The sequence below is a fragment of the Periplaneta americana genome, chromosome 9 (assembly GCF_040183065.1).
Source record: "Periplaneta americana isolate PAMFEO1 chromosome 9, P.americana_PAMFEO1_priV1, whole genome shotgun sequence".
In the NCBI taxonomy this organism is placed as follows: domain Eukaryota; kingdom Metazoa; phylum Arthropoda; class Insecta; order Blattodea; family Blattidae; genus Periplaneta; species Periplaneta americana.
The window spans coordinates 155,478,125-155,504,583 of NC_091125.1; the positions used below are offsets into that span (position 1 = coordinate 155,478,125).

Below are 26,459 nucleotides of genomic sequence, written 5' to 3' on the forward strand. Positions count from 1 at the left end.
TTCAATTATCCGTTAATTTGTTCCACAAAACTCTTGATGGTTATCAAAGGAATGATAATGAATCATTTAATCCCGTGTTGCAACAATTCATTCTGAAAATAGAACTTATGGGTAAGTCATTTATTTTATGTTACAACTTTAAATTAAATTATGTATTACAGGAAATATTCATCCCGCAACATTATTAAAAAATTTAATCTGTGGCATAAAAGCCCATGAAGGGCTATGACTGACCAAGATGGCTGTTAACTTCACGTCCGCATGCTTCAGCAGAAGTGAACGATCATCCAACTAGAATGGATGTATCATGTGATTAGCAGGATGATCTTTCCAGCTGCCTTAATACTATTATATTGAGTCAATTTAATAAGTTTCCATTAAATACAAGGGGTGGCCAGATAGCTCAGTTGGTAGAGCAGCTGGCTACGGACTGGAAGGTCCGGGGTTCGATCCCGAGTGGTGACGGGATTTTTCTCATTGCCAAACTTCCAGAACGGCCCCGAGTTTCACTCAGCCTCCTATAAAATTGAGTACTGGGTCTTTCCCAGAGGTAGAAGGTGGTCAGAGCGTGGTGTTGACCACACCACTTCATTCTAGTGCCGAGGTCATGAAAAGCATGGGGCTTTACCTCCATGTTCCCAAAGTGCCTTCATGGTGTGTGACGGGGATACCTTTACCTTTTTTTACACTCCTTACAAGACTTCAAAGCACTGAATTGCTTGTAAATAGAATAATTTATTAAATTTTTACTATAACAACATCACGAGCTTTCTTTGCTTCAATTGTTTCTGGCACTGCTAATTCTATGAATTTTTATATCTCCCTCCTCCATTGATGATTGCCCAATAACTGTATGCGGAATTTTATATGCAAGTGTTAATCCATAATTAAGCTTAGTTTATTTGCCTCGAAATGATTAATAATATCTAATTTAACTTTTAATGAAGTAGGAGCTTTGGCTTGACTTTTCAAGGGCTGGGCTTGGAACAGGTCCATCCACTCAGGCTTACAGTGGCTATATGGCATTCGGGAATTGATGCTGACAGATGGGGCATTCTGACAGAGCCAGGTCCCATCTCCAGATGAGTACCTGACACATAGACCTCGGACTTCAAGATTCCAAAAATCTTACTTTAGATAACTAAAATAGGTTCTATTCCAATGCAAAATAGGTTCTGAAATTACAAAATAGGTTTTTGAAAATTTTGATTACATTATAAATTATCATAAATTAAAAAGAATAATGTGAGATATAATACAGAAAAGTATAATGTGGCAGAAGGAAGTTGCATATTAAAAATCGTACTGATAATAAACACATCAACACTTTTCTAACAGTTAATTTTTAGAAGTCCTGGTATACTTTCTAAAATTCGAATTAGGTCATACTGTTTCTGTCTGTATCTTTTACATGCACACAGACAAATAGAAAATAATATATACCGCATATAAAACAATAAAGCATATATAAGATATCCCTTACTTATAAATGGCTTTTAAGGAATCCAGAGGTTCATTGCCACCCTCTCATAAGCCTGCTATCGGTCCCTATCCTGAGCAGGATTAATCCAGTCCCTACCATCGTATCCAATCTCCGTCAAATCAATTTTAATATTATCCTCCCATCTACGTCTCGGCCTTCCCAAAGGTCTTTTTCCCTCCAGCCTCCCAACTAACATATCATTGGTACAGTTATCAATAAAATAGTAGTAGATGTAGTTTATTTAATATGTGCACGTTTCTTAACCAAACACAGCCATTTTCAAAAGTAAGCCTGGCCTTGCTCGAACTGCTTTATTGATCATTGCATTGCTGTCATGTGATATCTGATGGGGAAACAATTGACAATTGGTGCAAATGTTGAAAAGTCAGTGCTAAAAATACTTTTTGCATTAATGTTAAAAGTACCGGTACTTTTCTCATGCCACTGTAAAATAGTCAATTTTTTTAATGTTTGCATAGCATTAAAAGATCTACTGTTAGGAATGGCTGTCTAAAAAAAAAATATGTTTAAAGGACAACTGACAGTGAAGTGACCCAGAATGATCATAGAGCTCTTCTGTAGTGATGAAGGTATTCTGACTGAATTTTGGGACTTCTATAAACAAATAAAACTTTACAGAAGTACTTTTGTCTTTACAAAAAAAAAAAAAAAAGTCAAGTTTCTTTTTCTCTGCTCTGTTTCCATACTTACTTACTTACTGGCTTTTAAGGAACCCGGAGGTTCATTGCCGCCCTCACATAAGCCCACCATTGGTCCCTATCCTGAGCAAGATTAATCCATTCTCTATCATCATATCCCACTTCCCTCATATCCATTTTAATATTATCTTCCCATCTACGTCTCGGCCTCCCTAAAGGTCTTTTTCCTTCCGGCCTCCCAACTAACATTCTATATGCGTTCCTGTATTCGCCCATACGTGCTACATGCCCTGCCCATCTCAAACATCTGGATTTAATGTTCCTAATTATGTCAGGTGAAGAATACAATGCGTGCAGTTCTGTGTTGTGTAACTTTCTCCATTCTCCTGCAACTTCATCCCTCTTAGCCCCAAATATTTTCCTAAGCACCTTATTCTCAAATACCCTTAACCTATGTTCCTCTCTCAAAGTGAGAGTCCAAGCTTCACAACCATACAGAACAACTGGTAATATAACTGTTTTATAAATTCTAACTTTCAGATTTTTTGACAGCAGACTGGATGATAAAAGTTTCTCAACTGAATAATAACAAGCATTCCCCATATTTATTCTGTGTTTAATTTCCTCCCGAGTATCATTTATATTTGTTACTGTTGCTCCAAGATATTTGAACTTCTGCACCTCTTCAAAAGATAAATTTCCAATTTTTATATTTCCATTTCGTACAATATTCTCGTCACGAGACATGATCATATACTTTGTCTTTTCGGGATTTACTTCCAAACCTATCTCTTTACTTGCTTCCAGTAAAATTTCCATAATGGCTAAATTACTTTTGCTGATTTTCTCGAGCTCTAAATTTCTGTCTCAAAAAGTTATCATTTGAAGGAATAACTATTTAAATAATTAATTTATCTAACATGAACACTCCAGAATAATTTCGAGGGAAAAATTGTTCTGGGGCCGGGGATCAAACCCGGAACCTATGGTTAAATGTACCAACGCTCTTCCAACTGAGCTACCCAGGAACTCTACCAGACACCGATCCAATTTTGCATGAATACTCCAGTAGACATGCTGCTTGTCACTGCCTCTTCTATTAAAAAAAAATTGGAGCCAGTTTCAAGCTGATTGCCATTTTCTGTTACGTTTTTTAAACAAAGACTCTTTAATTATTTTGGTAAAAATTATATTTCAATTAGCATCATTTCTGGTTTAAATGTGTCATGGATATTAAATATTAAAATTCGTGCAATAGTTTACAAGAAATTGCTGTACAGAGATTGCATTGCATAGCATCACAATAATTTACCTTTATACTTGGCACAATGAGGAAGTTCAAGTTCTGCAGTTCTGTTTAAATGTGTTCTATACAAATGACTAATTTATTGCATTGTATTATTTTTGTAGTTCTTGGTTGATGAACAGTTACCACAGGATTCTGTTTTTGTCTGGCTGCTAGCATTGAGTTTTAAGGATGTTAACATGGCTTCCTTTGGAAGGACAGTAAAGGCATGCCCACATTTTATGATTTACAGAATGTAAAAGATCTCTATCCCTGCGAATTAGACTGCTCTGAGAAAAAAAATTATCTGAAATTACAGCCCTTGCCACATTTCAACTCTGACCAAAGCATTGTAAAACAGACTAGCAATTTCTGTTGAATCAGTTTAATACAAAGTAAGATTTCCACCAGTTGCATTATTTTTACATTTAAAAACATTCAATAAAAATTAAAACCATTTCATACAAAATTGCAAAAATTCCATTGTCATATATTATGGAATAATAATCTGCGTCCAAATACGCTCAATATACAACATTTTTATGCCTGCTTTGCTACAAAAATCTATCATTTATATCATTGTCATCACTAGTGCATGCACAAAAATCAAGATAAGTGAATGCATGACAACTTTCTCCATTTAAAGTACCAGTATATAAAAAAAAGTGGAGTGTTTTATTTTTAGATAAATATGGTACATGAAATTTGTTGCAATACTAACTATAGTTTCAATAATGTTTCGTGAATCCTTTTCAGGCAAGAGGGAGAAAACAAAAATAAAGTATACAAAGGCACGAGCTAACTCCATCTTGTTCAGACTTTTGTTACATGGAGGAATCGAGTGTGAACTCATAAAATACATGCATACATATTTTATCAAAATAACGTCGGTAATGTCAATAAATTCCTGAACGTATTGTCCACATTTCTAGGAACAGCATTCATCATCTTGCATAAAAACTGCGAATAGTACTTCAACATTTTCCCAGATTACAAATTTCCCTGCATTTAGGGTATTTAACAGTTCATATCTGTAATAAATAACAATCACACTATATAGTGCAGATACCAATACGATTTTCAACGAAAGATGCAGTTAAAGATGTGTGCCATGAGTCTGAAGTAATCCTCACTGTAATCGAACTGTGACGTGACACTAGCAACACACTCATCCGTTCGCAAGGGCACTGGACTCTTCACAGTCTTGGGGATTGCGCCCTTTGAAGCAGCACTTGCAGTGCTGGCAGCCCACGTCCGTTTACTGCTTGTTGGTTCAGCCTTGGTTTTTGGTGTCTCGTCTGCAGCACTGCTCTTCTCCTTCTCTGCACCTGACTTCCCTTCTTCCTCCAAGTCGTCAGCTTGCTGAATTGTCTGCCAGGAAGCCTCAGGTATTCGGAAGCTTGTGCCCAGCTTGATGCTCTCCTGCTCACTGCCTGCTGTCTTGGAGGTTTCGTCCTTCTTAGGTGACGTGCCAGGCCAGAGACGACGCACTACCGGTGGCCGCCTATCATCAGTGAATAGCGAGCTGTAGGAACGCTTTGAGTGAGCCATTGCAGCTGCTGAGCCTGGAAAGCGACCCCAGCTGTATCCATCACCAGCAACACTACGGCTGCTCTCTGTACCATCTCTGACTGAACGCAGGTTGCGTTTTGCATATTCCAAGAAAAGAGCCTGCAACACACACGAAAATGCAAACACTTTTACAAGAAACATACTTTTGACAATGGAAGAAATAAATGGCAAGCACACATACACTAGTAATACTCCACTTCGATTATTGTGATTTTCTACTGACTGACCTCAATGCCAACCAGTCGCAAAAATTACAACATGTTCATAATTCTTGTGTTCGCTTCGTCTGCGATGTCCGTCGCGCTGACCAATTACCCCATCCTTCCAAACTCTAAACTGGCTATGGCTTAACGAACGTAGAAATTTTCATTCTCTTGTTCTCCTTTTCCAAGTCCTTCACACCTCTACACCTACCTACCTTGCCTCCCGTTTCAGTTACCTGTCATCATATAATCTCTACACACGCACGCAAAATAGCCGCATACTAGCCATACCAACACATAAGACATCATCGTATTCATCATCATACACAATCTCGCTCTCGCACTTGTAGAATACCCTACCCAGTGACATCAGAGACTGTCGGAATTTAGTAACGTTCAAAAGCAAACTTATTAAGCATTTTCTTACTGCATAGAGTAGGTTTAATTTTTACTTAATCAATAAAAGAAATCCTTCTCTCTTCTTAACTTTTACAATAAACTGTCTAGCTTTTATTAATCAGTTAATCTTTTAGTACTTTGATTTTTATTGTATTTGTAAATTTAATATTAATTGTAATTATAATTGTAATTGTATTCTTAATATTGTAGTTATAATCCCCTGGTAGAGGGGAAGAGAAGGCCTGATGACCTTATCTCTACCAGGTTAAATAAATAAATATATACACACTGTGACAGATAGGTACTGATACAGAGGCAGAGAAACACAAATACACGCACATACGCGTGCGTGCACACTCTCTTTCTTTCTCACAAACATCTATTTGCAAGACAATTAATGAAGGTACAGTAGCACTCGGAAAACTTATTTTTAAGGTAATTTTGAGTGTAAGTGAACAGAGTTTGTCCTGCGTTGTAGCTCAAGGCACCATGCCTGGACTCATGTTATAGAATGCATGTTGGTTTGAGTCCTCATATGGAAGGAAGGAATTTTCTCATGAAATTTTGGTGGTATATAGGACCAGACCCATCCAGCATCATGCTGAATTTTGGGTGCTACAATTGGTGGTGAAGTATGGTTTTGAAAACCAGCTATAACGGCTGGGGGGATATCGTCCTGACCACATAATACCTCCATTTGGTTGGATGATCGTTCACCTCTGCTGAGGCATGTGGATGTGAGGCCATCAGCTAGCCATCAGTTCGTGCCATGAAAACAGGATAGAACAGTGAACAAAGTTTGATTTTGAATAGTTATGTTTATGTAGTTATTTCTCACCTTCAGAAGAATACTGCTGTCACCAGGCTTAGTGCATAGAGGCCTCTTCAAATATAGCTTGAGCAGATGTACTGTACAATGCACAATTAGAGTGTTTTTCTCTTTTCATCTGATTAGCCCACATAGCTTTGATGATTGTGTGTGAGTGACTTTATCGAAATGTGCAAAAGAATAAAAAAAGTGTAATGAAATAGTAATCAATAATCATGTTAATGTTTATTCTGTTATTTTCCTGTTCAATACTTTATACAATTATCTTCCACCTTACAATTTTAGCTTTTATAGTATAATCGGACACCTGTTTTACTTGTAAATGCCAGTATAAATTCGTGAATCTGTTTATATTATACTTTGTCATAAAGCGACAGCACAGTCTAGTATATACTGTCACGAAGCTTGAGTTGTGAGGGTGCTAGGAACAATAGACTGTGCCACTACTATTTCGCATTGTCTGTAATGAGGCGATATTAGCGATCCTAGTGGTTAGCAACTATCTATGGATACATATTTACTACGTATTGAGCTTCGTGACTATATACTAGACTGTGGCGACAGTGTATCATGGATTTTAATTAAATAAATTTGTAATGTAATGTTCCAAATGAAACTATCATCATTGAAGGAAAAAGAGAGAATAGAAAGGGAGCCTTTATTTACTGTGTTAAACTAGAAAATCATTTAGAACTGGTGAGATGACCATATAATACGATCAATACAGAATGAGAAATGGGAAAGAAAACTGAAGGACTGAAAGATACATGAATAAGTAGAAAAATATATGTCGGTAAATAAATATGCAGAGAGAGAGAAATTAGTAGGAATAAGAGAGAAAGAGGCGGAAGTGAGAAAGACAGATAAGATGGATCTTACCATCTCAGCACCGATCTCGCGCTTAATGAGTTGTTTCTCCCAGAGGCAGAGGCGGTGGTCCATGAGATGCATGATGCCTTGGGAGGCCACCAGAGCAAGGCTGAGTTCCAGACCCATCGTGATGCGGTACTTGTCCATATTCGACACCCATGTGGCACTCAGTCCTGATGCGATGGATACACCTCCTGCCAGCGGACATGTCACAAACCTCCCAACACCAGGTGATGGGGTACGACTTGCCTGCTCAAACAAACACAAAATCACAACTAGGAAACTGTGTAAACTGACAATAGTTGGATCAAGAATTCCAATCCTATTTATACAGGTATGCTTTGCTTTCAAACTATTGACAGCTAATACTGGCTGAGAATCAGGAAAGAAAACTACAATAATAAGGCATAATAAAAATCATAATTAGAGATACGGTACCTAGTTTTTGCAAACCACGATTTGCAAAATAAGGTTTTCAGCTGATAAAAAACAAAAATTTTATATCCAGTCTCTATCAACATATCCCACCTTCCCCAAATCCATTTTAATATTATCCTCCTACCTACGTCTCGGCCTCCCCAAAGGTCTTTTTCCCTCTGGCCTCTCAACTAACACTCTATACGCATTTCTGTATTTGCCCATCCGTTCTACATGCTCTGCCCATCTCAAACGTTCCCAATTATGTCAGGTGAAGAATACATGTGTGCAGTTCTGCATTCTATAACTTTCTCCATTCTCCTGTAACTTCATCCCTCCTAGCCCTAAATATTTTCCTAAGAACTTTACTCTCAGACACCTTTATTCTCTGTTCCTTTCTCAAAGTGAGAGTCAAAGTTTCACAACCATATACAACAACTGGTAATATAACTGTTACATAAATTCTAACTTTCAGATTTTTTGATAGTAGACTATGACAAAAGCTTCTCAACCGAATAATAACAGGTATTTCCCACATTTATTCTGCATTTAATTTCCTCCTGAATGTTATTTATATTTGTTACTGTTGCTCCAAGATATTTCAATTTTTCCACCTCTTCGAAGGATAAATTTCCCATTTTTATATTTCCATTTCATACAATATTCTGGTCCCAAGACATAATCATATACTTTGTCTTTTCGGGATTTACTATCAAACCTATCGCTTTACTTGTTTCAAGTAAAATTTTCGTGTTTTCCCTAATCGTTTGTGGATTTTGTCCTAACATATTTTCACGTTATCTGCATAGACAAGAAGCTGATGCAACCCGTTCAATTCCAAACCTTCTCTGTTATCCTGAACTTTCCTAATGGCATATTCTAGAGCGAAGTTAAAAAGTAAAGGTGATAGTGCATCTCCTTGCTTTAGCCCGCAGTGAATTGGAAAAGCATCTGACAGAAAATGGCCTATACAGACTCTGCTGTACGTTTCACTGAGACACATTTTAATTAATCGAACTAGTTTCTTTGGAATTCCAACTTTTATAAGAATATTATATAAAACTTCCCTCTTAACAGAGTCATATGCCTTAAAATAATCTGTAGACCTGCAAACCCGTAAAAAATTATTAGCATCACCTCTAATAACTTCACTACTATAGTAAAACCCTGATTATACGTTACCCTTTGGCGGATTGTCTGACTGTCTTCCTCACGCTTTTTTTTTTTGCTACAGAAAAAAATACGAAGTTCTGACATTATGTTAGCACTGTACGTATTTTTTCTAGAGAGGTTTATTACAATCCTTTATCACTAGCATTACACAGTATGTAGTAGGAATGCCTCTGCCATTGTTGGCAACATAAACAGTTACTTGTGCGAGGAGGTGATTTCCCAACTTGTAAAATAGTCACAATCTGCTTTTAGAGAAATGTCCCCAGAACTTCCAAACAACTGCAAACCCATGAACCATTCAGTATTGTCCTGTTCGAGTGGCTGTACTGTATTATTTGTATGCAAAATGTCTTACACGAATGTCAAAAGAAAACTTCTTGTGCTAATTATCGAAAAAATGTGCAAATAATTGAGCGGTTTTGGAAAAGAGAAACTGATACATGTTACATCAGAATACGAGATTGGCGTTATAACTGTGCGCGATTTAATAGAAAACAAGGATAAAGTGCTACATATTACTGTACTTCTTTGTGTTCGTTACTAATTACGAGCATAATATTGCACAGTGTAGTGTCTAGTATGAAGAAATCAGTGGCTACAGCACGGCAGGAACTTTAAAGTACATACAAAACTGTACTGTATTATACACTTAATTGATGAAAATCATTCATGGTACAGATTATCCGATTTTTTTTATTAACCATTCAATTTATCCCCTTTATTACCAAGGATAATAGAGGTTCTACTGTATGTCTCACACATTCGGCATATGACTCAATTAAGAGAGAAGTTTTATATGATATTCTTATTGAATTTGGTATTCCCAAGAAACTAGTTCGATTAATTAAAATGTGTCTCAGTGAAACATACAGCAGAGTTCATATAGGTCAGTTTCTGTCAGATGCGTTTCCAATTCACTGTGGGCTAAAGCAAGGAGATGCACTATCACCTTTACTTTTTAACTTTGCTCTAGAGTATGCCATTAGGAAAGTCCAGGATAACAGAGAAGGTTTGGAATTGAACAGGTTACATCAGCTGCTTGTCTATGCGGATGACGTGAATATTTTAGGAGAAAGTCCACAAACAATTGGGGAAAACACGGGAATTTTACTGGAAGCAAGTAAAGAGATAGGTTTGGAAGTAAATCCCGAAAAGAGAAAGTATATGATTATGTCTCGTGACGAGAATATTGTACGAAATGGAAATATAAAAATTGGAAGTTTATCCTTTCAAGAGGAGGAAAAATTCAAATACCTGGGAGCAACAGTAACAAATATAAATGATACTCGGGAGGAAATTAAACACAGAATAAATATGGGAAATGCCTGTTATTATTCGGTTGAGAAACTTTTATCATCCAGTCTGCTGTCGAAAAATCTGAAAGTTAGAATTTATAAAACAGTTATATTACCGGTTGTTCTGTATGGTTGTGAAACTTGGACTCTCACTTTGAGAGAGGAACAGAGATTAAGGGTGTTTCAGAATAAGGTGCTTAGGAAAATATTTGGGTCTAAGAGGGATGAAGTTACAGGAGAATGGAGAAAGTTACACAACACAAACCTGCACGCATTGTATTCTTCACCTGACATAATTAGGAACATTAAATCCAGACGTTTGAGATGGGCAGGGCATGTAGCACGTATGGGCGAATTCAGAAATGCATATAGTGTGTTAGTTGGGAGACCGGAGGGAAAAAGACCTTTAGGGAGGCCGAGACGTAGATGGGAAGATAATATTAAAATGGATTTGAGGGAGGTGGGATATGATGATAGAGAATGGATTAATGTTGCTCAGGATAGGGACCAATGGCGGGCTTATGTGAGGGCGGCAATGAACCTCCGGGTTCCTTAAAAGCCAGTAAGTAAGTAAGTAAGTAGTGTATGTCTCATCTCACACTATTCAGATGGAGTTGGTCTTACCTTGCCAAGTGCAGAAGTGCACAGGTTGGCAAATGATATGAGTGTCCCAAAGGTGAGAGAAGGCAGCACCTCCTGTGACATGGTGGGAGAGGGTCGGCTGAAGCTGAGTGCTGGTGCAGTGAAGGTGATCTCCACGAGGGGTTCCCATTCCACCTCGCACTCACGAAAATCGGTCAGCAAGTTCACAACATTGGGCGAGTATGGCACCAGAGTGGCCATGCACAAACACACGATGTCCAGCAACCTGCAGACACACCGTTATATCTTTTAATTTTCTGAGTTATTATCTGCTTTGGACGTTTTATATATTGGTATACATTTCACGGGTATTTCGTCTAAACATACGACTCTGTATAGCCCAAGGTCCCTCAGTTTGTAACAAGCCAGTTGGAAAAATTGTAGTTTCATACAACCTGAGTAAAGTAAATGAATGAGGAAATAGGAAAAAACCTCACAGTGACTTTCTGTACTAGAGGAGATGTGTACTTCAGTAGTTCAGTAATCAAGTGACGGAATTTATGCATTTCATCACACAAATATAGTTATTTACACAAAGACCAACAAGAGAGATATTACTTTTGCTGCATGGAGAAAGTTGCAAGAAAAATGGATGTTGAAGTACAGAGAGAGAATATCATCGAAATGATAGCCGTCCAAATCTTGGATTTAAAATATCGGCATCCTAATCAATTCAAATGAACAAAAAAGAAAATGTAAATTAATGTTAAAAAAATACATAATGAAATTTTAAAAAAGAATATTCTGCAACAAGATATGGTGGCTATCAAAACGATAAAAATGTATTGAAAATAAATAATATACATTGAATATTATAAAGATGAAGAGAGATGGTGATTGATGATGTTCAGTGAAGATTTTAAAATGGTTGATGCAATTGCCTGAAGAGTCTTATCAGGAACCTTTAATTTTCTGAGGATCTCAAATGTAAATTTGGGAATTGTTCCTCGTGCATCAAACATAAGTCCAATGACATTCCAATCTTGAATATTATATTTATGACTGAAATCATCACAGCATGGAAGGTAAATAGCGCGTTTCTCTTCATGTACCTGCTTTTGGTTGATCTTCATTAATTTCGAACCTTATAGTGGGGTCAAGAATGAGACCGGTTTTTTTATCTCGGTCAAGTACTAACTCTGAAATAGCAAGTAAAATTATCAATTTATTTGTATGTAAAAAAGTGTTAAAGATTATATAACCAAGAATTCCTTAACATACAGTTTAATCATAAAAAATAATACCTACTCTAAAATTCTTAGAAAATACATAGTAGCCTATTGTGTTGACAGAACACCAATTCTTCAAAAGGAAATTACATTCTTTAAATTAAATTAAATTAAATTATAAAGGCCCATAAATTTCTGCTGGGAAAATAAAGCAACAGCAGGCTTCAAGAAATAGTCTTCAAAACAATCACAATGTAATTTCAGGAGTCTTGGTTCGCCAAATTCTTTAAAAATAATTATAGTGGTGTAGGATAAAACATGAAACTAGAGTGGTGTAGGATAAAACATGAAACTAGTTTTTTATGTAGGAACTATGTCAAAAATGCTCTGAAATGACGATAGAGCCTATTTTTGCTTCTTTTCTCAGGATTTACTAACACATCCAATAATCTTATATGTGCCATCACTTTCTCTATTTGATCGTCCATTTCCAGGAAATTTGCAAGAAACAATGAATGATCTTGGAGAGAGAGGAAGGTGGGAGGAAAAAAGAGACGAGTGAGAAGACAAAGAAGATACTCTAATGTTATAAATTAAGTAATGTATCGTCCACCAGTGTTCGTACTTGCCTGTTCTGTATGCTGATAAGATGGGGTGAAATCTCTGGGTCCTCTGTCGTCATAGCTTTGAGGTGTTGTGACGAAGCAATAGGTGGTCGCTCCACCATGATCTTGAGCAGTCTTGGGTGGATCAGATATGAAACACAGCTGCTCAGACACACCATTACAGCTTTCTGCAAGTGGAAGTACAAACATTTCAAAACTCTTTCTGGTCTCGTTGCAGTGTCAAAATGTATAAGCTCTTCTGCATAGCAGTCCTTTCTTTTTTAAATTGTTCACCAACATGCTGCTAAGATTTATTTCAAATCATCCGTCCTCAAGTGAGGTTGACCACTATTAGCATCAAATTTTAAATTTTATCCATGATTACCAAAATATGAAATGATCTATACATTTTTATGTTCTTAAATTTTAAATGAACAAACTCTGAAAATTTAGACTTCCTAGTAAAATTTTCCTCTTCATTTCTTAACACAAGAAGAGCAAAAAATGCTACCCAAACAGCGATTACTTTCAAATGAGGCATCACTTTTGTCTCAATAGTGATTTTGGCATGTACTACTTCATAACAGAGGTGATAGTTTGTAATATTGGATGGTTGAAAATTAGACAATAAAAAGGAGTTTGGACAGAGTTGAAGCCATGGTTTATTACTGAAACATCCGCTCATTCAGAGTGATGTACTAGCCTGGAGAACAGCTCTTGGTAGCAGATTACTGCTAAATGAGTCCCAAGAGCACAAAGAATACCAAACAAAGACATTACACCAACACTTACAGGTGTTTTCAACAAGAAAATAAACTGGAAGAGACAAAACTAGAAATAAAAGAAAGTCAAAACTATCTGTCTTCCCATTTTATACTGCAAACTGAAGGGGGTTAAGAAATATCGGCAGATTCAGAAATACCTAGTACTCAGAATAAAACGTCACAACACCATACGTTCTATGATCGCAGATGCACTTCGATCCAAAAATCTAGATGTTCACGAGGAAGTTCATTGTATTGCTGATGGTCGAAGCAATCATAGGATCGATATCATAGCTATAAACAGGAATAAACAGACAGTCGAAATAACTGATCCTACCATCAGATTTGAAATCTCAGCCACTCAACCATCTGAAGTGAATGAAGAGAAAAAGAAAATCTACGAGCCCACGATTTAGTACCTATCGGCGAAATACAACATAGAAAAAATCGCAGTTACCGGTCTCTTCTTCGGAGCGAGAGGCACCATCCCGAAAGCCTTTGTAAAGTGGAGGGAAAAATACAAGCTGACGAGAGATCTTCAAGATGCCATCGTCACCACCATAATAAAATTTTCTGTAGCGATATTTCGTCAGCATCTTTGTGGTGTACATTCAATTTAAATTACACTTGGTTCTATTTTTTTTTTTCTTATGTCTTATTCACTTTTGTCTGAAACCTGTTTATATAATTTTTCATTTTAAATTTTATTGTGAGCTATTCTGTGTCGCAGGGCAAACCCAAAATATTGGGTCAGACTACTAAATTAAATTAAAAGAAACTGGCTTCATTAAAATTCACCTATCGAAAAGTCTGGATAACAGTAGCAGAAATACATTTACCATGATGGTGAACATGGACTTCTCATGACTGAGTCGCCACGTGTACTTGAAGTGGGACAGTTCACGTATGAGGGTAAGGGCCGTGACGGCCAGGTCCAAAGGCCATTTGTCCAGAGAGTGGCGCACTGCAAGGATGGATGCGATGATGTGCTCCTCATGGATGCCCACGAATGTGATCACCTCGTCCAGGAACAGATGCTTTTGTGACTGCAGCAATACCGTCAGCATCTCCAGTGCTGGCTTGTACACTTGTGGCCACTTGTGCTCTGTCCAGTGCTTAGGTCCCTGTTATGCAGTCAAAAATATTACTATATCAAGCTAAGAGGAAATGCCTATATTATTCGGTTGAAAACATATTGTCGTTCAGTCTGCTTAAAAAAAAAAAAAACTGAAAATTAGAGTTTATAAAACAGTTATATTACCGGTTGTTGTGTATGGTTGTGAAATTTGTACTCTCACTTTGAGAGAAGGACAGAAGTTAAAGGGTACGAGAATAAGCTGCTTAGGAAAGTATTTGGTGCTAAGAAGGATGAATTTATAGGAGAATGGAGAAAGTTACACAACACAGAACTGCACGCATTGTATTCTTCATCTAATATAATTAGAAACATTAAATCCAGATATTTGAGATAGGCAGGGCATGTAGCACATATGGGTGAATTCAGAAATGCATATAGAGTTTTAGCTGGGAGACTGGAGGGAAAAAGGCCTTTGGGGAGGCAGAGACGTAGGTGGGGGATAATATTAAAATGGATTTGAGGGAGGTGGGATATACTGCTAGGGACTGGATTAACCTTGCTCAGGATAGGGACTGATGGCAGGATTGCATACACATTCATAAAATACTCTTACTTCTGTCAGTAACAGCAACATGATCGCCCTAAAGTAATGGTAGTGTTATGTAAAATGGGGTCAAGTGATTTTTCTATAAAAAATGAAATACACTAAAAACTATTAGTGAACTTCAAAATCTGAAAGATGTCATTATTGAAACCAAGAATAGTTGTTATTTTCTATTAATGTAAGTTTGATAGCTCAATGGTTCATTTGCAATAAAGAGAGAAGTTCGGCTAAGACAAGTTTTTTGCTTGTACTGTAATAGTAATATGCGTTACAAGAGCGTTATGTTGAAGTTTTCATGTTCGAGGAAAAGTCTGAAAAAGTGAAACGTAGTTGAGCTTTTTTAATTTCCGAGAATTGAAAGAAAACATACCACTCGTGTATCGTACATTATTTTGTGCGAAGATCGTTTATTACATACCTGAAAGAGGAATTTCTAATTAGTTGCAATGAAATCTCCATCTTGGTTTCTGTTCAATGACGGCAAATTTGCAAAACAAAAATATCTATCTTCAACATTGTTGCTTTAAAATGTTTTTTGTGTTTACTATACTCCAGCAGGCCGTGATATATGTCTGTCTTTTTTTTCCCCCAGTCTATGATGAGTCTGGAATCTTGTTGATTTTTTCACGGCTTCCTTAATGTTACTTGCATCACGAATGCAGTAACTTAAAGCCTAAAGCAGTAAAATCAATATGTCACTTAAGTGGTAAGAAGAGGGAAATTGTTATGTGTGTTAGGTTGGGAATACTGAATGTGGAATTTTAGACTTTCCGTGGATTGGTTTTGTGCGGAAACCAAGCAAATACGCACGATCTCGCACAAAATTAATGATTTGTTGGTTGCCCCCCTTTTTACAAAAGGGAGGCGAATCTTAAAACATCTGCAAAGTGAACTCAGTTTGGTTTTCATGTAAACAAATTCATCAGCTGCAAAATTTTTCATAACTTCATTTGCCAATCCTTTATTGAAACAATAGCAAACCCAGTGCTGTGAGAACAATGCAACATGTGGCTGACTCACTGCAGTGGTGGAGGCCTGCTCAGACATTTCAGAGGCAGGTGGGAGCAGCTGCATCCAGAGGTGCTGCATCACTCCCGAGTGGATCATGCTCTGTGCGAACTCTGTCTGGGACAGCACAAGCAGCACGTTCATCAGTGTCACTGCGAAGTCGAACTGCTCAGGACGCTGCAAGCACAGATCAGACACATGAATAGCATGCTTATAGATAGGGACCTGAAAATTTTGCATTTGCGAAATCCGCGAATTTTTTAATTGTCGGGTAGAAAGTATTTTTCTTCAACTGTAAGGAAATTTAGCATGATATTCTAGCAGAACTGAAAGCGCGAAAAATGCGAATTCCCTATCAAATTGCGAAATCATGAAAAAAATGCTATTTAATAGCGATTTATCAGTAAAATATTTTTCAAACAAAAAGTACATTAAGGGGGAGAGAATATCATCGAAATGATAGCCGTCCAGATCTTGGATTTAAAATATCGGCATCCTAATCAATTCAAATGAACAAAAAAGAAAATGTAAATTGATGTTAAGAAAATATGTAATGAAATTTTTAAAAAGAATATTCTGCGACAAGATTTGGTAGCTATCAAAACGATAAAAATTTATTGAAAATAAATAATATACATTGAATATTATAAAGATGAATAGAGATGGTGATTGATGATGTTCAATGAAGATTTTAAAATGGTTGATGCAATTGTCTGAAGAGTCTTATCAGGAACATCACATATTCATTTTGTATGAGGTCTCGCCCACCTCATTGAATACTACACGGCTATTATGAAATAGCCAATATGTATTATTACTATTTTTCTCGTATTAAATAGTAATAACTTATCAGGAACCTTCAATTTTCTGAGGATCTCCAATGTAAATTTGGGAATAGTTCCTCGCGCACCAAACATAAGTCCAATGACATTCCAATCTTGAATATTATATTTATGACTGAGATCATTACAGCATGGAAGGTAAATAGCGCATTTCTTAAATACTCAAAACATGTCAATCGATTATCTCTTTATCAATTATTGTCTGCTCGATTCAATTCGATAAATTTCATATATTGATAATGAAGGTCAGATGATTGATATACATATTGTAATATCGATTATCAAGTTCTATATTCGATAATGGACGTGGCTAAAATGCGTCGTGTCGGTTTAATCAGTCATTTGCTTTTGAGACTGCAGCAGAATTGGACAGTTATTCTAGTTATATTGGCAGAGTTGGTTGAATTTGTGAGACACGTGCTCTTCTATAAAATGGGGTGAACAGCTATAACTGCTCATGAAAGAGCCCAGCAGTATTCCATTCAGAGATTCTATGCTTCAGACGCTAAGACAGTTTCTTGTAAATTCTGTAGTTGACGCGCTGAGAATAAAGCATTTTCAGAATGTTGTTTGCAAGTACTGTGGACATCAGTAATGTTGACATAGTATCATAGTATGGTGGTGTTGTTTCAGAAAGAGAATGTAATTTGAAGAAGGAGAACGCTGAGAAATGAAAAGTAGAATACACAAAGTTTCCTTTGAAAAAAAAAATAAATGCTAATTTGGAAAAAAGTAGATGCTAATTTTGTTAAGGGTGTTTGAGAATAAGATTCTTAGGAAAATATTTGGGGCTAAGAGGGATGAAGTTACAAGAGAATGGAGAAAGTTACGCAACGCAGAGCTGCACGCATTGTATTTGAGCAGTCTTCAGTAGAAGCAATTAAAGTGATGTTGCCAATGTTTGAAAAGTGGTAGTATAGTTGATGGAGGGAAATGCATTTCTGCACTTATCTATCCCCTCATCTAACCCACTCTAGCCATGTCACAGTTCTCGATTTCCTGTGCTTCAATCCAGAATCTTTATTCGCACCTGGCATTTTTGACAAAATTAAGATATACGGACCATATGCAGAAATTAAGAGGAAGGAGGAAAATACAGAAGATTGGAGGATGTTGGATTTGCAGTGAAGGACCTGTCCTCGGGCAGAAGTGATAGAAGTTGTTTTTTTCACTCTTAGTCCAGGGAAAATATTCGTCTTCATTCACACGTAGTTTTACAGTGTTGCCATCTATAATGTTGGTAGATCGAATGGAAGGAAATGTCTAAGGAGAATGTTGCCAGCATTTTAGCAGTCATTTCTCATTGGCTGTGCTAACAGACGATTGTTTACTGCGTCACAGTGTTAATGGTGAAGTTAATGGTAGATTAACGTTATTATTATTTCGTTCCTGGACCCCCATTAACTGCTCTTCGGACTCCTAGAAGGCCAAGGCCCCCAGGTTGAGAATCACTGCTCTAGATTATAACATTGTGGCTCCGAACTAAACGACATTTCATACAAGTTGAGAGGATGCGAAGGCATTTCTTTCCCCTTCTACTTGCCCTGATTCCGTCAGTATAACAGACCGGTAGCTGTTACCTCTTATACCTGCACCCCCCAAGTTGTACACACTAGAAAATAAAATATTAAATAAAGTACATCAGTGGATATAAAATACAGTGACACAGATGTTTGACAATTACATGTTTCAGTATATTTTAGTTTCGTTTTTACAAAATTTTCAACTAATAATTAATTAAATAAAGGGATGCTAGTTTGTATTATGAAGTCAGGGGGGAGTGACACAGTGCAGATTGTCTCGTTCTGTATGCTGTGGAGTAGCAACTAGCGGTGAAGAAAACATTTATCATCTGCTGTCGGTAGCTTTTTAATGTGCCAGTTGATATAAACGACAATAAAATGAAATACAAATGCTTAGTATAGATTTTCGAAATATAGATTACCGGTAAACGTTTTCAATAATAAGAATTTTCACTAAGTTCAAAGTCAATTAGTCGAATGTTAGTGAGATGGACATTAGCATCTTCCCCTTCACAGATGGTAAAGAGTGTGAGTAGAGGGGAAAGCCTATCAACCAAACTGAAATGGGGATTAGGCCAAAAGCGATTTTTTTTCAAATTGTACATGATATCATAAGCCAGATCATAATATAAAAACAACTCGTCCATTCCTCGTGAATGAAGTGAGGCTAGACATACTCGAAGGATGTGTCCCACGGCAGCCAGCACCTTGCTGACCACATTGCACTTGCGGAAGTTGTCCTGCCAGCCTTCGCTCCAGGCCAGGATGTTAAGCAGCTTCTGCATGAGGCAGAGGCTGAGCGTGCAGGTCATGTGGCCGCTGGAGGTCTTGTCCTGGCCGGGGATGCAGGGCAGGTTGTACACTTCGATGCCCACGACCTGGCAGCTGGCCTGCATCAGGCAGTCCGCAGTCACACTGTCCTCCCTGATCTCGTGCCGCAGCAAGTGCACCAGGCGCAGCGCCATGGACAAGCTCGCCTCCTTGGCACGCATGTGGAAGGCGTCGTATGACAGAGATACGTGGTACAGGATCTTGTGCAGCTGCTTCAGTGTCAGCTTCTCGTCTCTTATCGAGTCTCTGTAACAGGAGATATCTGTGAAACAATCTATCATAGTACAACAAGCAAGAGAAACAGGGAAATTGAAATAGGTATCTACTATAGATCTAGTTTACCATTTCCAGAACATGAGATAGTAGGAGGAAAAAGAATAAAGTGCATACGATTTGCTGATGATATGGCATTGTTAGCAGAAGAGGAGACGATACTAAAGGATATGCTACTGGAACTAAAGACAGCTATGAACAGTATGGGATGAAAATAAATGCAAACATGACAAAGACCATGGTTATCGGAAGAAAAATAATGAAGGTAAACATGCGAATTTGAAATGAGACAGTGAAACAAGTGGGCAGCTTCAAATACTTGGGGTATACTATAAGCAGTAACATGAGCTACTGCCAGGAATATTATACATTAATTAATTTGTCCTACAGAATAATGTCTGTAATATTGACAATTAATATTTGAGGAGAAAAATTCGCTCCGGCACCGGGGGGTCGAACCCGGGTCCTTGATTCCACGTACCAAGCACTCTGACCACTGAGCTACGCCGAATTCAATCCACAGCACCGGATCGAACCTTCCTCCTTCAATGTTTCCCTTTGTGGCCTGACTCCAAGTTAGGCATATATGTTGACGTATATGTCCAATGTCAACTGCCATTATATTAGGAGCGCACTCAGCTGAGTGACTTCTTTGGCCGGGATTCCGCAGTTAAGTGCACAGTAATCTGTACAGACATATGCACTGCACTCTACCAGATCACAAAGTATACAAGCAGTGAAAATTTAACAAAAGTTAAATAACAGAACACTAACATATTACAAAAAAAATAACAATAGCATAACAAAATCGACACTAAACAACATGAAAATAATGCCATAATAGAAAAACGAAAGTAAAATACAGATCTAAAGATTGGAATATAATAAAAGCAACTCAGTTAGTACAGATAGTTAATAGGGAAAACGTAAGGAAGAATACAACAAAAATGGAATGTAATAAAATAATAATAATAAAAAAGAAAAAAAAAAAAATGTTGTTGTTTTCTAATGCCAGGCGTTTGACAATAAAGTCATTTGACCTCTTGCACTCCAATATTTTTCAAAGATATTATCATGGCCAGCCACTGAAGCACAGATTTTGAGATGTTCTGAATCCATTTCTTGGTTTGAGTTGCACAATGGGCAGTTAGGGGACTGATATATTCCAATTCTATGCAGGTGTTTGGCCAAACAATCATGGCCTATTGCCAATCTAAATGCAGCTACAGACGATTTGGGTGGTAAATCGGGAATTAACTATGGATTTTGATGCAGAGAGTTCCATTTTTTCCCTTGGGATTGTGTTATCAAATTTTGTTTGTTGAAGTCTAAGTATGTAGATTTAATAAATCTTTTCACAGAGTAATACGTAGATTTAGTAACAGGTCTGTAAGTAGCAGTGCTGCACTTCTTTGCTAAAGCATCTGCATTCTCGTTTCCCAGGATTCCACAATGGGATGGTATCCATTGGAATACAAATCTTTTATTGAGTGATATTAATTGAGAGAGCATTTTAGTTATTTCTGCTGTTTGAGATGAAAGTGTGTGTTTAGACACTATTGATAGAATAGCTGCTTTGGAGTCTGACAATATAACTGCATTTTTAAATTTATTGATGTAGCACAGAAGATTTATGAGACTTTCACTTATTGCAATGATTTCACCATCAAAACTTGTTGTTCCATACCCAAGAGATCTATAAAGTGAGAAGAGACAGCACGTAACACATGCACCGGCACCTTGTTCTCTGGAGATCAAGGATCCGTCAGTGTATAAATGAAGCCAGTTCTGTGGAGGGTATCTAATATTAATTGTCTCTAAAGACAATTGTTTCAGTATTTCAGTGTTTACTTCTGATTTTAGTATTTCTTCTGTTAAATTTAGATTATATTCTATATTTAATAGAGTTAAAGGGTTTGGTTTAATTTGTAGGTTTTCTTTTAAATTCGGGATATTGATTTTCTGTTTTAATTCTTGAACAATGGATATGAAACTTTTTTTGAGTTTTCAATCTACAGAGAGGACTGTATGAATGCCAATTGTTTCCTGGTAATCTAATAAGTTTTTCATATTGAATCAGTGCTTTTTCTTCTATTGTCATTTTGATGCTGTTAATATTAGTGAGGAATCTCATAGAATCTATTGGAGTTGTTTTGATTCCACCAGTAATGAGTCTGAGAGCTTGGTTTTGAACATATTCTATTTCGTTTATGAAAGGTGAAGTAATTAAAATTTCTCCGCAGTATGTCAGCACTGGCTGTATAAACATTTTGTATGTAGTGTTCAAAGTATTCCTAGAGCATCCCCATTTCTTTCCTGCTAGTCTTTTTAGAAGGGAGAATCTTTTACGAGCTTTTTCAGAAATGTATTTCAAATGGTTGCTCCATGTTAACTTACTATCAAAAATAACTCCAAGATATTTGGATTCATAAGTCCTAGGAAGGTGTTGGCTATTGTATTGGATATTGAATTCTCTTTCTTTTTTATCAAGTGAGAATATTTGGTAGTTACTTTTGCTTAAATTGAGTGTCATCAAATTTGATGTATTCCATTCATGTAGTTGATTTAGAGCTTTAAGAGCAGAATTTTGAATTTTGTCTCTATGTCTGTAAGATCCGGAAATCAAAAATATATAAATATGTAAATATACAAAATCAAATAAAATCCACAATAAAAAGGGTATGATAATAAATTCGTCTAGTGATCAAGAGAACAAAAAAAAGGGGAAAGAAAGGAAAAGGTATATATATATATATATATATATATATATATATATATATTACAAAACTATCGCAGAGAAGAGGGCTTATAACTGAAACGAATCTGAATTGAAAAAGTGCAGTTTAGTTTATTTTTGAAACTAGACAATGTCCAACAGTCTCTGACATGTTGTGGTAGAGAGTTCCAGAGATGAGTTGCAGAGACGGTGAAAGATGAAGAGTAGAAGGATGTTCTGTGTTTAGGAATGGAGAGTGTGATATGGTGTTGTGAGTAAGTATCTATTTCGTGATATGAGGACAAATGTTGAAAACGAGAAGCTAAATAGCTAGGGTTAGAGTTCTGAAGAATATTGAAGAGTAATGTGAGAGAGTGAATAGTTCTTCGCTCTTTGAGACGGACCCAGGACAGCATATTTAGTGAAGGTGTGATATGGTCAGATCTACGGACATTGCAAATAAATCGAACACATGCATTATGAACATACTGCAGTCTGTCAGTCTCATGTTAAGATCAGTGTAGAAAGTGTCACAGTAATTAAAATGAGGCATCAAGAGCGTGTTATTAACAGCATTGTTGCTGACCTGCCCCACTTGGTGGTAAGGATCAAACAGAGCTCTGCCAGCAGCACGATGGACTTCATGCTGCCCATGTCCTCCAGCTCCTGGATCAAAGCTTCGCGTGCATTGTCTGCCAGGAAGTACTTCTGCTCTGCTGTCAGTTCGAATGGCAAGTGCTTCAGTGCTACTATCAGGAAGTCCTTCCAAGCGGTCACCAGCGATATGGCTTGCAGATACCTCTCGTCCTCTGCAGACTGTGTCATCTGATCTTTACGAGTCAGGGATTCTGCAATGAACTGCAAAGACAAATACGTAAACATATGAGAGTTCAGTCACATTATTAATTTGACCAAAAGTAATAACTTAAACACTATTGTTTTAAATGATATAACTCTTGAGAATGTCTGTAACTTTAGATATCTTGGCTCGACACTTACCGATGACAACAATATGCTAACAGAGATTAAGGGGAAAATTGGTATTGGTAATCGATGTCTTAGAGCATTAGATAGAATCATAAGAGCCAGATATATCTCAAGAAAGGTTAAAGTGAGAATTTATAAGACTATCATTAAACCTACGGTTACTTTTGGAAGTGAAACTTGGACCCTACCTGAACGAGCAATAACTATCTTAAACACTTGGGAAAGGAAAATTTTAAGAAAAATGTATGGTCCTGTTTATGATAAGGAGTTTGGAGAATCAGGACTAATTCTGAATTACAAGTATTATATAAGGATACAAATATTGTCACTGACATAAAAATCAGAAGGTTGGAGTGGCTGGGCCGCATCATCAGAATGGACAATAATAGAATTCCTAAAATACTACTAGATGTGAAACCAAGTGGTAAAAGAAGAGTTGGTAAGCCCAAATTACGATGGCTGGATGATGTCCAAGATGGTCTTGTCAAGGCAGGCATTAGGAGATGGAGGCAGAGAGCGCTGGATAGAGAGGATTGGTCGAAGATTCTTAAGGAGGTCAAGGCTAAACTAAAAGGGCTATAGGACCACAGATGATGATGATGATGATTAATTTTATATTAACATTAGTTGATTACCTACAGCATCAGCTTTGCCACCCAGGGATGTGAGTTTTGATGAAACACAAGTAGAATATGCAGTGCACAAAAATTGTGTTGAAGCAGGTTTTCTTAGGGTACCCTCACCGCAGCATACACATTGTCTAACAACTAGAGAGCATGTATTTCGGACCACTGATTTGGATATTTCTGTTTTGTATGATGATGATGATGATGATGATGATGATGATGATGATAATAATAATAATACTAATACTAGGAGAGATGGCGGTGCACAACTTCTAATCACTAGATTGTGCACCAATATGCGTGGGTTAAATCCCAAATCTCTCCGCAGTGCATATGAAGAGAAGGCATATGTCTCTGTTGATAGTGATTTGTCCGTTGGACGGGGATGTTAAGCCTGATGGCCCTCTTGGTGCTATTCGACAGGAGTAGGCTACGTGCCGGTACTGGGTTTCCCCTTCTTCCTTCCTCATCTTCATCATCATCACTCATTCCAGACACTACACTTCCACGAATACTTACACATACACTAACCTTAGTACACGACGTAACTCTCCACAGATACACATCATGTACAGTGTGACCTGCCGAAGTGGTGTACAACTAGAAAATGGGTCACAGTTCTGCCATCTATCCTCAATATGCGGAACCCAAATCACGCAAGTGAAGTAGGTAGGCATTGGATACACACATAATAATAATAATAATAATAATAATAATAATAATAATAATAATAATAATAATAATAATAATAATCTCGATAGAGCCAGGTCCCGTTTCGTGGACAAGTAGCCTGATAAACCCCAGGTGCCCAGATCGCCAGGTGGGCCATCTTGCCTCAGCCTCTGATAGAACCAAGTTCCATCTGCATACAGGTAGCTTTATGAGGCCCAGTGGCCCAGAGCCCCAAGCCCTTCCTATATCAGCATCAGAAACCCGTACTACTCCCAGACTTGGCCCCAGCCTATTTTTACTATTGTAAATGATAGATGAAATGAGGGGAGGTGGAGAGTGTTGGTGGGATGATAGAAGGAAATGGGAATACTCCGAGAAAAACGCTCTGCAACGTCTGCTTTGTTCACCACAAATTCCATCAAGATCTGGCCAGGGATCGAACCCAGGCCACCAGAATGGAAGACCAACACACTAGCACTTCAGCCACAGACGCAGCTATACTCAAAGGTCGTTAAGTTATTTGCAGTGAAGGTTGCAATCTGCCATCTTCTTTTCACTTTTGCAATTTACCTTAGACCATATTTTCAGGTAATTGTCGTCGTTGAAGAATGTCTTTAAGTTGGCTTGCAGCTTCGTGTCGACCTTCCCACTGTACCAGAACAGTTCCAAGCTGAGGATATCCAGCACCTGCGAATAGCCTTGCGCATTCAAACTGCAAACAGAAAAGAGTTGGCAACTACCAAGTGCTGCATATATTGTCAACACTGCCATCCTTGAAATAATTAAGATTTCGAGCACAACTTCAGTAACAATTCCCTGTACTACTAAATAGATCCATAACATGCGATGACATAAGAAAAAGACACCAAGCTCAATAAGAAGCAGATAAACTTATTTTCCTTATTGGAAATTCTGCACAAGAAAGAATTTTAAATGATTGTATACTATCAATGTTAATACATTTTCATCATTATGATGAAGGCAGTCTTCAGTGACTCTGTAACACAGAGAACTCCCCTGTGACGCAGATGTGCAGGGCTCAGTTACTCCTCTGCTCTATACCACAGCTTTTAATACAGCTTTTTAATAAAGTCCCCTGGGAATATCTTTCGTTGTATATGAATATGAGCCAGGAAATATAATTTATTTACAGTAGAAAAAGACTGCATACAACATATTCATCTATGCAGTATATTGACAGTGTTGAACAGCAACCTCACATGTCAAAAAATGGACAAAGTAAGATTTCACTTAAGTCCCACCAAAGAAATTTTCCCAAATCTCCTACAAACATATCTTATGTCCTCCACAAAACTGGCTTCATTTATACACCGACAGATCCTTGATCTCCAGAGAACAAGGTGCTGGTGCAGGTGTACATGCTGTCTCTTCTCACTTTATAGATCTCTTGGATATGGAACAACAAGTTTTGATGGTGAAATCATTGCAATAAGTGAAAGTCTCAGGAATCTTCTATGCCACATCAATAAATTTAGGAGTGCAGTTATATTGTAAGACTATAAAGCAGCTATTCTATCAATAGTCTCTAAACACACACCTTCATCTCAAACAGCAGAAATAACTAAAATGCTCTCTCAATTAATATCACTCAATAAAAGAATTGTATTCCAATGGATACCATCCCATTGTGGAATCCTGGGAAACGAGAATGTGGATGCTTTAGCAAAGAAGGGCAGCACTGCTACTTACAGACCTGTTACTAAATCTACGGTATTACTCTGTGAAAAGATTTATTAAATCTACATACTTAAGACTTCAACAAACAAAATTTGATAACACAATCCCAAGGGAAAAAATGGAACTCTCTGCATCAAAATCCACAGTTAATTCCCGATTTACCACGAAAATCGTCTGTAGCCGCATTTAGATTGGCAACAGGCAGTGGCGTATACTGGTTAAAGGGTTTGGGCTAC

General features: G+C 37.3%; 1 protein-coding gene across 1 annotated transcript in view; it reads right to left on the reverse strand.

Moving 5' to 3' along the window:
- Window positions 1-4,219: 4,219 nt before the first annotated feature.
- Nup188 (nuclear pore complex protein Nup188) overlaps window positions 4,220-26,459 on the reverse strand; it is a 67,577-nt gene continuing 45,337 nt past the window's right edge. The window contains exons 16-24 of the mRNA XM_069836187.1: window positions 25,096-25,237; window positions 22,827-23,098; window positions 19,098-19,497; window positions 16,068-16,232; window positions 14,205-14,489; window positions 12,626-12,789; window positions 10,810-11,053; window positions 7,310-7,549; window positions 4,220-5,098 (exon numbers count right to left, since the gene is read on the reverse strand). Coding sequence (XP_069692288.1) covers window positions 4,508-5,098; window positions 7,310-7,549; window positions 10,810-11,053; window positions 12,626-12,789; window positions 14,205-14,489; window positions 16,068-16,232; window positions 19,098-19,497; window positions 22,827-23,098; window positions 25,096-25,237 — 2,503 coding nt within the window. The 3' untranslated portion in view covers window positions 4,220-4,507. The remainder of the gene's footprint in view (window positions 5,099-7,309; window positions 7,550-10,809; window positions 11,054-12,625; window positions 12,790-14,204; window positions 14,490-16,067; window positions 16,233-19,097; window positions 19,498-22,826; window positions 23,099-25,095; window positions 25,238-26,459) is intronic.